Source organism: Archocentrus centrarchus, chromosome 3, assembly GCF_007364275.1.
Source record: "Archocentrus centrarchus isolate MPI-CPG fArcCen1 chromosome 3, fArcCen1, whole genome shotgun sequence".
Classification (NCBI taxonomy): domain Eukaryota; kingdom Metazoa; phylum Chordata; class Actinopteri; order Cichliformes; family Cichlidae; genus Archocentrus; species Archocentrus centrarchus.
In genome coordinates, this window is record NC_044348.1 from 29,805,107 (window position 1) to 29,820,391 (window position 15,285).

The window sequence follows — 15,285 nt, forward strand, 5'->3', positions numbered from 1 at the left end:
CAGGCCCTCACACCTCCACCCAATAGAAAGGGCAGCTCCCAGCAATGCTGGGTTCCCCCTCAGCCCTGCGGTTAGGCGTGACATTACCTTAGGCTGTCCCCCCAACCCCCCACCCTTCCCCAGGACCATGTGACTACACACATGGTCTTTGAGAGGAGCTCTGTTAATGGCTGAAAACAGTCTACCATTTTGTTCTGCTCTGGAAATTTTGCTTATACAGTACATGGGTAGACAGTAGAAGCTTAAGAGACCTGTTTTTGCTGTCTCCTTTAATTCTTATTCTTACATTTGATCGTAATCTTGTCTGCTCAGTCATTTTCATCAGGTGTGTGACAGTTTCTTAAAAATTTGAATATCTGCAAGAATCTTTTTTTTGAATCTTTGCAAGTTCCACTTTTCAGGTGAATAGTGTGGCTACAGATAACTGCTATGCAGCTCCTTTGTTTAGTTTTGGGTTACTCAAAGGGAGGATGTAATATTTTGAAGGTGTGCATGATCAGTGCTAGCAAGTGAAAAGTTTATTTTTACAGTTTGTGCAGTTATTTCAATTTTTAGGTTGATATTGGAGTCGAGATTCACCATTCCAGACCTTTGTCAGAGTACAAGCATAATTAAATTATGACTGTCAACCTCACATGGTGAGTGACATTCAGAACAAAATAATGTGATAGACGTAAGTATAAAATGTCATAAGAAGGATAACAGAACTCTGTCATGAAAGAACAACAACAAATACATAGGAGAGGAGCCGTAAGGTGCTGAGTCTGCATGTCCTGCCATGGTGCATATTCATTATGTGCACATGACTTACTAACTTACTAACTTGAACATGTAAAAATGTGGCAGTACATAGTAAGGCTGTCCTCTAATTGTTTATGTTCTGTCCTCACTAGATGCAGCAACAGGAACTGGCCCAGATGAGGCAGCGGGATGCCAACCTTACAGCACTAGCCGCCATTGGACCCCGAAAAAAACGTAAAGTGGATTCACCGGGGGCCACACCATCAGGGACCGAGGTAAGAGCTGTTGTCCAACACCAGGTTCACCAGTAACTTTGGTAGAAATCTATGATGTAATGTGGATAGAGGACTTTGAATTTAATCTATTATGTTCTACCATTTCTAGTTAGTGGGCATGGCAATAATTTCCAGGGTCTGATGGCAGTAAAAGCAAGGAGTCTGTTACTTTATTTGACAGAAATATATGCATTTTCCTGTTATTTCTGATAAGCAAAAATACCTATTATGTTTAAGTAAACTTAAGCGACTTTCGACTGCTTGCTTATTCACAAGGGGTCGGCACAGCAGGTAGCTCCACATGTTTGATTTGGCGGCGTTTATACGCTGGATGGCCTTCCTGATGCACCCCCAAAGGGATTAGCGTCTGCTTAGTAAACCAAATTACAATTAACAAAACTGGTTAATTTTTTATCCACAACTAAATATTGCTCCATGCAGTTAAAAAAAAACAAAAAACAAAACTACAAGCAGAGTACAGTTCATTGTGATAAAGACATATTGTTCAAACTAATTATTACATCCTCTAAGTTTGAATTCAGCTCCATTTTCACCTACTTATGATAATAAGTTGGTGAAACTGGAGCTGAATTCAGAGTTAAGCTTAGAGCCTTACAAAAAAGTGCTGTAATCCAAAAACATTATTTTCCCCCCAAATTTTGTCTTTTGTTTAAGGTTCTTGTGTAGGCAGTTTTCACTGGTAATTTTACATAATCCTGTCATCCCTGACTGTGGTAAGTACTAGATAGTAAAAAATGAGTCACTGAATATCTTATCTGCAAGACAGTGAACAAGAATAACAATGCATAACTGCAGGTAATGTTGTGGTTTCTGATACTGGCTGCTGGTCACATTGTTGGAACACATCTAAGGTGATCTACTTTTAGAGAAGTTTTTAATGCTATTCTCCTGAATCTAATTACCATGTTGTTGTTAAGTCATACTTTTCACATTTCACACAATGTTCAAGGTTTTTTTGGTAGTCATAAACGTGGCACTTGGTAGTGCAAAAAAAATGTGTTATTTATTGCAAATTTTAAGCCTCTGTTGAACAATATGTGATGTTGCTGCTATAGAGAGAACCCAAATGCAAGACATGAAGCCAACTTGAATAAACAAAAGTTGAGTCTTTACTGGGTGATGAAAAAACAAAACAAGCAAAAAAAAAAAAAATTTTTTTTTTTTAATTTGAGTTTTATGGTGTGTCCTTCTGCTGGAAGCAGCTGTCAGAAGGTGGGTATACTGTGGTCATTAAGGGATGGACATGGTCAGCAACAATACTCAGGTAAGCTCAGTTGGTACTAAGTGGCCCAAAGTGTTCCATGAAAATATCCCCAACACCATTACACCACCACCACCAGCCTGAACTGTTGATACAAGGCGGGATGGACCATGATTTCATGTTCTTTAAACCAAACTCTGACCCTACCATCAAAATGTCACAACAGAAATTGAGACCTATCAGACCTGGCAGCATTTTTCCCAAATTTCTGTTGTCCAATTCTTGTGAGCCCATGCAATATTTAGATCACTTTGTCTTTTTTGGACTATTCTCTGTTTACTCTAGAGGGAGTTAAGTGGGAAAATCCCAGTAGATCAGCAGTTCCTGAAATACTCAGACCAGCCCATCTGGCACCAACAGCCACGCCCTGTTCAAAGGCGCGAAAGTCACCTTTCTTTCCCATTCTGATGCTTGATTTAAAAGTCAGCAGTTTGTCTTGACCATGTCCACACACTTACTTGCATATTGCATATTTGCATCAATGACCACTTGAACGGGTGTACCTAATGAAGTGGCTGTTTAGTATATTTTAGCCTTTTTGGGTGTTCACATGAAAGTTCTTAAGCAATAGCTAAATACTTCAAATTCAAGCAGTTTTCATTCCTCTTTATCAAGAACACAACACTTTACATTCAGCATCTGTTTTGATTGATTGTGAACATCAAACATCAGGCTAATAGGAAAGATTTTCAGATTTTAGATCATCACCAAACACAGACTCTTGATGGATGTACAAATTAAATGACCAGTGTCCAAATCTGAAAGGTCTAGAGATACTGTATTTTTAAAAGCTGCTTCATGCAGTGACTTTGATAAAATCCTAGATTGTTTAATTTTAATTATCCGTGCAGACCCAGCGTCTGTATGTGAACATCTTGACCATCAACACATCTGGTCCTCTGTCACTGCTGATAGAATAATGTGGCCTCTTTGCTGTAGTTGTCTTATCCCCTACTGGCAGTGCCTTTTGTTTATGGGCTTCCATTAAAACGCTTACCGATTATTATTTTACTGGTGAACACATAATTTGCATGCTCAATTATTTAAAATGATGCATTTGAAGTGTCAAAAGGAATTTGAAGACATAAAAATGGACCTGAAAAATAAATAAACAAAGTCTAGTAAAGTGCTACGCACCACACAAAGAGGCACAAATCAAGATATGAAATGTGAATCACTGGAATGAGAAGCAGACATGGTTTTAGACCTACTGACACTGCAGGCATCCAGATAAACAATAATAACAAGCCACACTGGGTGGCGTGTGATATTCACGTGGGGTTCATATGGGGGTCAAAAGGGTTACTATCACCCTGTGCTAAAATGGTTCATTTTATTTCATATTTACATCAGTGAACACAAATTATGAATAGATTATGAACATTTTTGAACTGAACACATTATTTTTAGTGGAGCATATTTGTTATCAGTCAGTTGTAGTCACCATGTTGGATGCAGATGAAATCGGCAGGTTTAGATCTGAGTGTCTCTGACGAGGACCAGATTGTCAGTGCCAGATGACTGGGTCAGAGCATCTCAAAAACAGTCGGGCTTGTGGCGTGCTCTGAGTGAGCAGTAGTGATTACCTACAAATGTCTAAGGAGGGAGTAAATGAAGAGGATAAAATCTGAATCTTTAGAGTGATGAGGCAGTACCTTTCTGGAAGTAGGTTTATCTTGAAGACAAGGTTCTTTGTTGGACTCATTTATGCATGTCTTAATATTTGAGATCCATTCTTCTCACCCTATGACAGCTGGGATAGACTCCACCCCCCACCCCCCCACGACCCTGAAAAGTAGAAGCGAAAGAGGATGGATGGATGGATTTCTATTTAATCTAAGTTAGGAGACATGACATGGATGTAAGGAAATATCTGCATTGTACAGGGAGCACAGTGACACACTTCTATGTGACTTCTGTTGCGGTTTTAAATAAGCTGAACGCTGGCTTTACAAGGAAACGTCTCCTGTTAGGAGTTCCATAAGCAACAACCTCAGTATCACATTTCTGTAGCACGGGGTTATACATGAAGTCATGCCCACTTGCTGTACCAAATCATATTTTTTCCTTTAGGCAGCAGGGGAAACATTTAAATTCCACATATTCATCTGTAAATATGATGACTCTAAAATAAGCCTGAATTTTGAATGTCAATTGGTCATTTTAATAACCTACTTATCGAGTTGCATCTTCGCATCCTTCGCTTAGCAGCAATATGCTGCAGAGGAGCATGGTAATGCAAACGGTAAAAAAGCATAAATAACAAAATAAAAGCATTATTTCTGGTCCTTGAGTACAGTGCCAACCTCTTTCAGAATGTTTTACCCTGATGGGTATTAGCCCCCGACCTCATGCTGCATTAAAAAAAAAAAAAAAAACTACTTTCTCAAACTGTTTTCCTAAATGAAGTTACACAACATAAACATGAATATACATTATGGTGGAGTTGTTGGCTTTTTTTTTATATTTTCCTTCCTTTTTTAATGTCCTGTATATGTTTAATTAGAAGGCATAACAAAGTAAAGCCACAGTGTGCCCCTCCTCTGGAGGGATTGCAGAGGGGGCGGAGGAGGAATCTTAACTTATTTTCACTTCGTTTTCACCTCCTCACATTTCTTCATTTCACATGGGCTGGAAGCGCCTGCGGCGTTCTCTTTCCCTTCTCCAGAGCAAAGTGAATGTGACTTTTCTAAGGGGGTCACAGGATGCCTGGAGGCCTGTGGGTGTTACTGGACTGTTGCCTGCTCTTAGCTTCACTGAGGGGCTTGTCATAGATTTCATCTCCACAAAAATGAGCCGGGGGCCCTGGCCAGGAGCACAAGCAGCCAACGTTATGAAGGGCCCACGCTGATTATTTCCCTCTGACATCGCATCCTGAGCTTTCCGCATTAATCCCAGACAAAGGCAGCCCTTCAGTGCTGTGCCAGAGCTCAAATTAGGAGCCAGATAATGGCCTTGTTGAGATCCTGTTCTGTTCTCTGAGAGGCAGAGCTCCTGTTGAAATCTTCCTTTTCTCTATCCCTTCACTCCTGCTTATTTTTTCACTGATCAGACCACCTTTTCACCTTGTTCAGACTGTGAAGGAATTCACGAGACACAATTTCAACCCCCCCCCCCCCCCCCCCCCCCCCCCCAGCCGAATCGTCCCCCCATTCAAACACCTTTAATTTGATGGTGGCTTGGCCACACTTGGGCCTGTGCCTGGATGTAGATTGCCAGAAGCTGTGAAACTGATAGCCAGTCAAGACTGGAGTGCCTGTCTCCAACTTGATCTAGTCTGCAGGATGGAACAAAGGGGGCCTTAGAGGGCTCCTCGGGGTGGATTAGTTCCAAGGAACCAATGGCTGGGGCTGCTGGCTTGCTGGAAGAGGGCCTGTTGTGGCCCCAACGGTGGGTCAGTGCACGGGCAGAGGCTGCCCAGGCACACCCATTGCAACTCTGCCTCCAGCTCAATTGTCCCAATCCTACAACCTTTACCCAGCTATCAGCACACACAGGCTTGTTAAGTTCAGCACAAAAGTCAAGGGTGAGCTACCATTTATAGGTGGTTTAGGGATGAAGTGTGCAGGCAAAGCGTGATCGAAGTTATATGGCAAAGTCAACGAGGCTCAAATGACCTTTGGCCTTATGAGTACTTTAACAAGTATAGAATTAATGGAAAATAATATCTGTTTCCTTTTGGATCAAAATTAAGGAGCCATTACTACTACATCCTACACATAAGTTAACTGTATTCCATTCCAGCCACCAACATTTGTATGTTGTGTTTAGACGAGATAAAGATGGACTTGAGTTCAGTGAATCAAGGATGAGAGACAGACACGTCAAATATAGTTCTGTTTATAATGATTATTCCATCACACCCTCTGTACGCTGTCCTTTTACACATTTAATACGATTTGAACACTTTACTGTTTCATTTCCACTCATTGATTTTTGTATGTTGTGATCTCCTCTCTTCTCATTTGGTGAATCTTGTCTGAATTGAGTTGTTGCTGTTTTGCTAGCTTATGAGAGACAGAGACGCCTCTGTACATCTAAGGTTAGCATTAAAGGTTCTGCGATGCAAAATGTGCCTCAGTGCACAATGTCCTGCAGTGTTAAACATGCTCAGAGCTTTGAAACATCCTTGACACATTTATGAGCTCTGAGTTATCATCCAGGCACTTAGGCCATTTATCACATCAAAGGAAGAGCTTTGTTTGTTGACGTAAAAGCGACAATAGCAGCTAAATTGCCCCAGTTTGTACAGCCACACTGGCTTTCTCCTATCTGTCTCAACCAGGCGCAATGCAAGGGACAAAGGTAGGCGAGCGATTTAATAGTGAGCACAGTCTATTTTTCCATTTGAATTCATTTCACCTTCTTTCTTTGAGGCTGTAGATCAGAAAGAAGGAGTGAGGCAATAGAGTGAGAGGCATGGGGAGAGAGGGGGAAAAGCACAAGGAAAACTGATGCCCTTTCCTCAAGCTAAATTAACAGGAATCACGTGGAAAACAATCTGAGTCTCCAATGAAGGAGGGAGGGGGGGGGACCATTAAAATTAGCCCCAAGCTATGGACTGCACCCAATATCACTAAAGCTGCACTCACTACAGATGTGGAGGCTGGCTTACAGGCAAACTATGCTCTGTTCTATAGCTACAATTAAAATCAACCTCGCTGCCAAAAAATAGGAGGGGGAAAGAGGGGGTAGAAAGGCAGACATGGAACATCAAAGACAGATTGAAATGTGTAGTCAGTAATAAGAGTGGTCTCCAAGCCCCGAGGTTCTCCACGGTCCCCTTGTTAATGAGAAATTTTGACCTCTGGTTTGTAAGTTAAACTTGTAATCTCGGTTAATGAAGTAAATCAATCCCAACTCGGGAGTGTTCAGTGTCTCTCCCTTTGCCTTCGCCCGCCAACCTCCCCTCTGTCCTTCTCTCTTGTGCTTTTCTCCTTTGCTTACTCCTCCTTCTCCGATGTCCCTCCCAATGTGCCGCCTGGGAGTAAAATGTCCAGGTCTTCAACCAGACAAACAGGAAACTCTGAGAGTACAAGGCTTCCGGAGCTGGAGGGTGTGCATAAGGACTCGGAGGACTAGGACCAACCAGGCTGTTTGGTTAAGAAGGAGACAGGCCAACCGAATGATAGTAGAAGGCACGGCATAAAGGAAAACACTTGCTCCTCCTCCTCGTCTCTATTTCCTATCCATCTTATTCCCTTCTCTGCCCAGATTCTGTTGGGGTTAGTATATGGTTAAAAAGTCGTGCCTACTCGCTTGTGTAGAAGGAGCAGTGGCAGTAATGAGCAAATGTAATGTAATCACAGCAGCTACCTCCTGTTTTGTACTACCACAGCATCCTTGCCTCTCTCACTTTCCTTTTGCTCCTTTCCAAGTCTGAAGCATACACAAAGTGGACAAAGACAGCTAACTTAACCTTCTTGTGGAGCTCTCTTTTTGCTCTTAACCAAATAGAGGCTATTGTTAAATCCACTGGGAGCACTGACATTAACCCCTGATTAGCTGTTGCATTTATTTGATTTTTTTCACCTCTAATGTAAATCAGGGCAGGATCTGAAGTAGATTGCAGTGACTTTAGCATGACTTATATCCGGATGCAATGAAGCACAAGGATTCTTGTGTGAGCTCCCTTTCTCTACATACTACATAAATATGATTAAAGAGGGCACAGAGAGGCTGCTATTGGTTTCATAATGTCAAGAAGATTTTAATGTTAGTTTGGCTTTACGTCTCAAGGCAGTTCAGTATTTCTACTAGTGAGGACACAAAGGAGACAGAGTTGAGTCTTCCGAATGGTTACAGGGGTTCCTTGGCCAGATGCCATCCGTTTTTAGAGCTTTAACACAGTGAACTTCGCCAACTTTCCTTTCCCCTACACAATGCAGAGCACAGTTGTACCCACTAGGATTTTAACACTATGTACTCTGGGTTAAATGGAGCTATAGCATGAAAAGAATACATTGTTTTTTTGCTTTAATTATGTCAAATACCTTTTTTTTTCCCACTCCCATTTAGTTCTGTTGTGAAACATGAAAACATGAAGCTTATGTGATCAATAGATGTACAGTTGACCTAAAATGCCTAAAATTGCAGTCAGATTTTTAACATCTTAGTTTTAGATGATTATAGACCGATTTCCAACATTCCTTTCATTTTACAATTTCTTCAAAGAGTAAATCAGCTACTGTATGTGATCGTTTAGAGAACAGTGATTTCATTTTAAGAATTTTCAGTCTGGATTCAGAGTCTATCATAGCACACAAACAGCATTAGTGAAGGTTACTAATGATCTTCTTATACCAGACTCATCTCTGTGCTTGTTCTTCTAGACCTCAGCGCAGCATTTGATACTGCTGATCACACCATTTTACTACAGAGACTATTTTACTACACTTTACTCATATAAACAAGGAATCTTCCTCACACACAAAAGTTAGTCATGGCGTTCCAAAGGGTTCTGTGCTGGGCCGGTACTTTTACATGCTTCACTTTGGCAATAATCTTAAAAAAAAAAACACTGCATACATCTTCATTGTTACACAGATGATACCCAGTTATATTTATCTGTAAAGCCAGATGACACAAATCATTTAGTTAACCTGCATGCATGTCTTAAAGACACAAAGGCCTGGATGACCTGTAATCTTCAAAATTAAATAAAATTTGGACAAATGTTGACAAAAAGTGAGGTTATTGTACTCAGCTGTAAAAATCTTAGAAACATGGTGTCTAACTAGATATTTGAAAATATTTCTGGCCTGGATATGTCTGTACATTAAAACAAATATGTAGGACTGCTTTTTTTAAATCTGTAAACTATTGTTAAAATTTGAAACAACCTGTCTCAGAGTGATGCTGAAAAACTAGTTCATGCATTTATTACTTCTAGGCTGGACTGTTGTAATTCCTTATTATCAGGCTGTTCTAAAAGCCTCGAATCCAAAACACTGCAGCGAGATTACTGACAGGGACTAGAAAAAGAGCTGATATTTCTGACATATTAGCTACCTTTTAAATCCAGAATTTAATTTAAAATCCTTCTCCTCACATATAAGTCTTGAATAATCAGGCCCTGTCATATCTTAAAGACATTTTAGTACTATATTATCCCAAGAGATTATTATCCCTCACACTGCAGGTTTACTTATGGTTCATAGAGTTTCCGAAAGTAGAATGGGAAGCAGAGTCTTCAGCTATCAGGCCCCTAACCTGTGGAACCAGCTCCCATTTTGGGTTGATAAAGCTTATAGTTGGGGCTGGATCAGGTGACCCTGATGCACTAAGCATTTCTTCTCCACTCCACTCGTCTTTTTCCTTGTCTCCCTATGCTCTCCTTTTTTCTCTTCTCTTTCCCCCTTACCCCCTAGGCAGGTGCAGCAATGACCCCCCCAGCTTGATTCTGCCGAAGTCCTCTTCCTGTTAAAAAAAAAAAAGGGGGGGGGGGGGGGGTCCTTCCCACTGTCACCACTGCTCATCACAGATCATCAGATTATAGGGGTATTCTCTCTAATCTTTACCTTACAATAGAACATGTTGTTTGTTGTGAATTGACACTACATAAATGAATTTAATTAACTGAATTGAATTAAATTGAATTTGGTTAATATATATGAGAAAATTGTTCTTAACAATTCATTTGGCTGCTTCTTTGGGGATCATGAATGTTTGCACTCAATATCGTACATATCCACCTCAGTTTTTTACATGTATATATATATCCAGTAGATACTGAAATATTTTACAGAATAAGGGAAAACTTTGCTGGGGTTGCTACATGAAAGGTCATAGGATCACAAAATTGTAATTCAGATTCTTTTTTTCACCATGATATGTGTATATCATGGATATATATCAAATCTTTTAACTAGAAATTCAAGAAAAATAAAGATTATCAAAGTTTTATGAGTAATCCTCTGGGAATCTCATATGTCTGTACAGCATTTAATGGCAGACCAATAGTTGTTGAGACATCTGAGTCTGCACTAAAGGGGCAGAGCAGTGAAATGACCAAATATTCAGCCATCATTGCTTTACGTGATACCAGTGCTGCTAAAATGATGTATAAGCACTTGTTTCTAATGAAGATTTTGGTCAGCTTCAAAAACTTTTAATCTTCTTAATGGTCTCTTGCTTTAGGGACAAAGTATATATATTTGTGTGGTTGCCTATCCTCTTTTTAACATGATGGAATAGATGCAGGATTAAAATTAATGGAGTTTAGTGCAGTTGTATTTTTGAATAGCCTGTTTATTTCTACACCTTTGGGAACAGGTTTGGGGATCACTGTTGGCTTTGTCATGTGATTTAAGGACCCTGATCTTACAAAGACTTTTATTCCTAGGGTTATACCACCTCAGTTTCTTTCAGAGCTTCCTGTGGAAAGTAATCAGTGTCCTCTCAAATAATGGCCTAAATAATTTTTTCTGGTTTTTCAAAAAAGACAGGGAAAAAAAACTGAACCAAACATTGAAAATATGACAATTTAGGCAAAAATAAAACTTGTTAAAAAATGACTTAGGCCATTATTTTAAGAGGGTGAGGATTTGTAATAATTATTTTTCTTTTGCCAGTGATTCCTAAATAGAGCATACATTTATACATGTACATGGTAGTTATGACACTATAGTCTCCTTATTTAGATAAGAAGCTCCTATATATTCATATTCGTGGCAAAGTAGATATCCCCCTCATTTCTGCCTTTAAAACTTTGCCCTGAAATAATGGTTAAATATACAGTTTTGACAACAAAGTTGAGCCCGAGGCACTTAAAAGATACCCATCTTAAAGAAATTAATTACCTCCCTTGTTAATCTTGATATAATTAAATTTCTGAAGAATGAAATTTGCTGCATTTTTTTTTCCCCCTCCGCCTCGCTGCTATGGAGGCGGACCAGTAATGGCTGGCTCTCTAGCTAGCCTGCTGGCCAGGGACGTGGGGACAGCCTAACATCGTGGGCCCCATGCTGTGCTATACCGCACTGTGCAAACCCACTCGCCTCATCCTACGCTTTCACCACTCATAGGGATAAGCAGTGAAAATGCCTCAATCACTGCTTTGCCATGCTGTGACTGCTTATATTTCCCTCATCCTGGAGGAGATGGAGACTCTGAGCCTCGAGTTCCTTATTCTTAACATGCGAGAATGGCATCGAATGACTCGAACGCAAGAGCTGCTAATAAAGTTGTCAACACGGAGCCTCTGAAACTTACATGGTGGAGCCCTGGAGAGGCATACATAGAGTTCTTTCTGTTATGGCTCACTTAAGAAACTCCTGTGCCTTTGTGTGACTTACTGTCGTTATTTATAGGACCTCCTGCGATGCTGTTAGATTTAACCCTGATTGCTTTGTGCAGCACAGCACTGGCATTACAAAGGAGTGCATTTTAATGTCGCTGTGTATTTAAGTTTGTTGTCTTTGACTGTACTTTCATGTGTGCTCCATTGTCAGCTATCAAGGTTTGATCCTGGGGAAAGAAAGAAGAAAAATATGGCAAAGATCTTTCATTAGATGCTGGTAGGAGGGCAGAAGAATGCCAAGAAGGCAGGAAAAGTAGTTGTAGTATGTATGAAGATTGCAGACTACAACTAGATGCTAGAAATGCCAGCATTGAGCGTAGATTAAGGGCTTTATGTAGGTGCACATCATGCATCCTGTAAGCAATTCCTCTCTACTCATAGGTCAGTGCTAAATAATTTAGAACCATCTTCACTGTATTATAGTTAAAGTCTACCATTTTTGTGCCAGAAACAGTTTCTATGTAACCTACAGACATACATTTGCAGTTGTTGTTTGTATATTTTAATATTGTATGTAGGAATGCCATTGAAAATACACCCTTGATGTTTAACTTAGAAACATAGAAAATGTTAAGTTTAATGTTAGACTGCCTTGATGTATGATTTTTTTTTTTACAGCAATATGTCATGGACAAAGAAAGTCACAATAACAACATGATTGTAATATTTTTAGAAAATGAAAAATATAATGCTCTTAGTCAAGTTAATCTTTAACTTTAAGATTAAAGATCTCTAAAGCATTCTTTTTAAAAATATAATTTAAAGTTCCTTTATTCTTATGACATGGCTGTGTTTAATTTAAAAAAAAAACTCCAGCAAGTTTCATAATACAGACTTGATGATCTTTAACTTTGTTGTGTGTTTCAATCTTAGAATAGTATTCAGGGAGTTACAGTTGTCGCAACAGTACAGAAAAGACAATTAAATTCTTATTTTATATCATCAAGTTTGTATTAATAACATGATGTCAATGTCAGTGTCTTTAATATTCATAAAGTTACCACAGTTTTTATAGTTTTGCAGTTATTGTCAGTACCAGTATTGTATAATGACCTCTCGAGTTTAAGTGATGCACTCATACACAAAAAAAAGACTGATGTCAAGAGCCCTGCATCCAACAGATTTTGTTAATATTTCAAATATGAAATGTTTAACGGTTATGTGTGATAGAAAAACAGTGTTCTTTTTTAATTTGTTACTCCATAAATATATATAAAAAATATATAACCACTCAAGCAATACCTGGAAATACATTTTGGATCCAACGTTATGCTCATCAGAATCAGAATCAGAATAGCGTTATTGTCATTATATGTCACATATAATGAAATTACAGGTGCTTCTCCCATTGTGCAGCATATAGTATAGAGAGAAGCACTTGTAATTTCATTATATGTGACATATAATGACAGTAAAGCTATTCTGATTCTGATTCTGATGAGCATAACATTGGAAACTCCAGACCACCAGGGGCTCCGTGGATTGTTGTCAGCTCTACCAGGTGGCGCAGGCGGAGGAGGGAGAGGAAACAAATTATTTAATTAATTAATGTTAAGATTAATTAAGATTTCTTTTATATGCACCAATTTATGCCAGCATGAGACTAGAGCTCCGGTAGTTGGTGACAGCCACGGTTACATCACTGAACTTGTTGTATCAAGAGTGGTTGGCTTTGAAAAAGCAAAAACAATATGTCGCAACACATTTTGATCTTCAGCTTCACCATTTGATGGATATTTTAACCAGTGGTGTCCAGTTAGTGCCTTTTATCAGCTTAACTGTGAGGTGGACTGATGTTAACTATATTCCCCAGCCAGTCATACTGTGAACAAAGCAGTTTGGGGGCTTGCACTCCATTTATGCTGTAACACCTGTGCTCCTATATTAATTTCAACTGGTAAAAAAAAAAAAAAAAAATTGCATTATTATGATAATTGTTATTATTAGTATTCATATCAGTAATCAACATCAGCAAGTGTAAAGTATTTTTTTTTGTGTGCTCGGTCTACAAAAAAGTGGTACATCTGTAACTAAAAGTGAAGCTTTAGATTTATTTAAAAAGTTAAAGGTTGAGGGTAAATTGAGATCAAGACAAGCAGATATTTTGCCCCCAGCTATAAACCAATCAAACAACTGATCATTACCACCCCTAAAAGCTATTGCTGTTTTCTACCCACCATTAGTCAACTCTGAATTTTTTTTTTAACTACAGGCTGTAGAAGCTTTTTGTCTAACTGCTTCCCTTTTCTCCCCCCTCCGAGAGAGGCCCTGTTTTGGCTTTCAGTTAAACAAGAGCTATCCCTCGTAACCTGGACCAACAACTACCTAATTTACATGACAGAGAATGTGTGTGCATGAATATTATATCTATTACAGCTCCCATTCTGTTCTTCATCTATTTCATTGTTTTTGTTAAAATGTTGTTGTGGTACAGTGTCCTTTATTTTGTATTTTAACAGGAAAACAGAACATCTAAAATTAGCTTCTGAAAATGGTAAAAGAGAACAAACAAGGCGATCCATTAGTGAGGATGGGTTATTGGCTGACTTGCCTCTTCTCATGGCGGCCCATTAAAAGTGGTAATGTCTGCCTGCAGCAGTGCCTGGGGAAGAAGAAGGAGGCCATGGAAGGCATATTTCACATGCATCAGACACTGGAATTAAATAGACCAATGTTCCCTAAAAAGACTGAAGTACATCTCTTTCTGATGTGCGTCCCGGGCAAAAATTCATTGATCTTAGAATGTCCCTTGGCAATTATAAAATATTAAATCCAAGTCGCACTTTTTGGCTCAGCTTAATTTTTTTTTCCTCGCTTTTCACTGCTTTCCATTTGACCAATTTAGAAAAAAAAAAAAAGTTAGAAATGGATGGCCACGAAAAAAAAAACCCGACACTGATAATAAAGCCTGTGCACACTTTTAGATATCTTTTGTTATGTTTCTGTATTGTTTTTGCAGAACATCTCACATCATTAAATGAACTGAGGTCCCTGCAAAGCTATGCGTGTCTGAAACATGTCTTATTACACCATCAAGGCTGTGTTAACCAGGAGTGCAAGTGATTGCGATTGAAGCACACAAAGGAGTTGTCTCCCTGTATATAACATCTTTATTTTGGAGCACAAGGTCTTCTGAGCCGCTGATGTCTATTTCAGCACTCTGGGGACGACAAATATTTGTCAGCTGCTTTCCATTAGGTCTCTGGCCCTGGTGCTCTCCTCCCTGGCCCCTTTATGTCCCTCAGAGATTACAGAGGGGGTCTAACAGTTAATTGCCCAAATCATTAAATTTAACATATATCTCAATAAATATAATCAGCCAGCTGTTTGACAAGGTACACAGTTCATTAAGTCCCCTTGCTTGTTTGTCGTTTCCCTAATTAAGATTTAGAATCGATCATTGAGTGTGTAATGTACAGTGTAGCTTGGTTTGCACAGGGAGTCTCTCTGCTCAAATGAAAAGGAATGGCATCCGCTTGCTAAAGCTTTACCATTTAGCACACTGACTGCAATGGGAATTAGACATCCTGTGCTAATTAGGGAGGCCAATTAACTGTGAAATTCAGGCATTTTTGACAAATAATCTCAGCAGAATTCAGACATCACCATGCACATAGATGTTATGAGCCCTGAATGAAGAGAGGATAAAGGCTTATGGCTTTTTTGCTGTTTTTTGATGCCTGCTT

At 39.3% G+C, this 15,285-nt stretch overlaps 1 protein-coding gene across 1 annotated transcript in view; it reads left to right on the plus strand.

Moving 5' to 3' along the window:
* Positions 1-15,285, plus strand: part of LOC115778311 (transcription initiation factor TFIID subunit 4) — a 106,471-nt gene that overhangs the window by 73,799 nt on the left and 17,387 nt on the right. Inside the window, exon 13 of the mRNA XM_030726380.1 lies at positions 894-1,016. Within this exon, the coding sequence (XP_030582240.1) occupies positions 894-1,016 (123 nt within the window). The remainder of the gene's footprint in view (positions 1-893; positions 1,017-15,285) is intronic.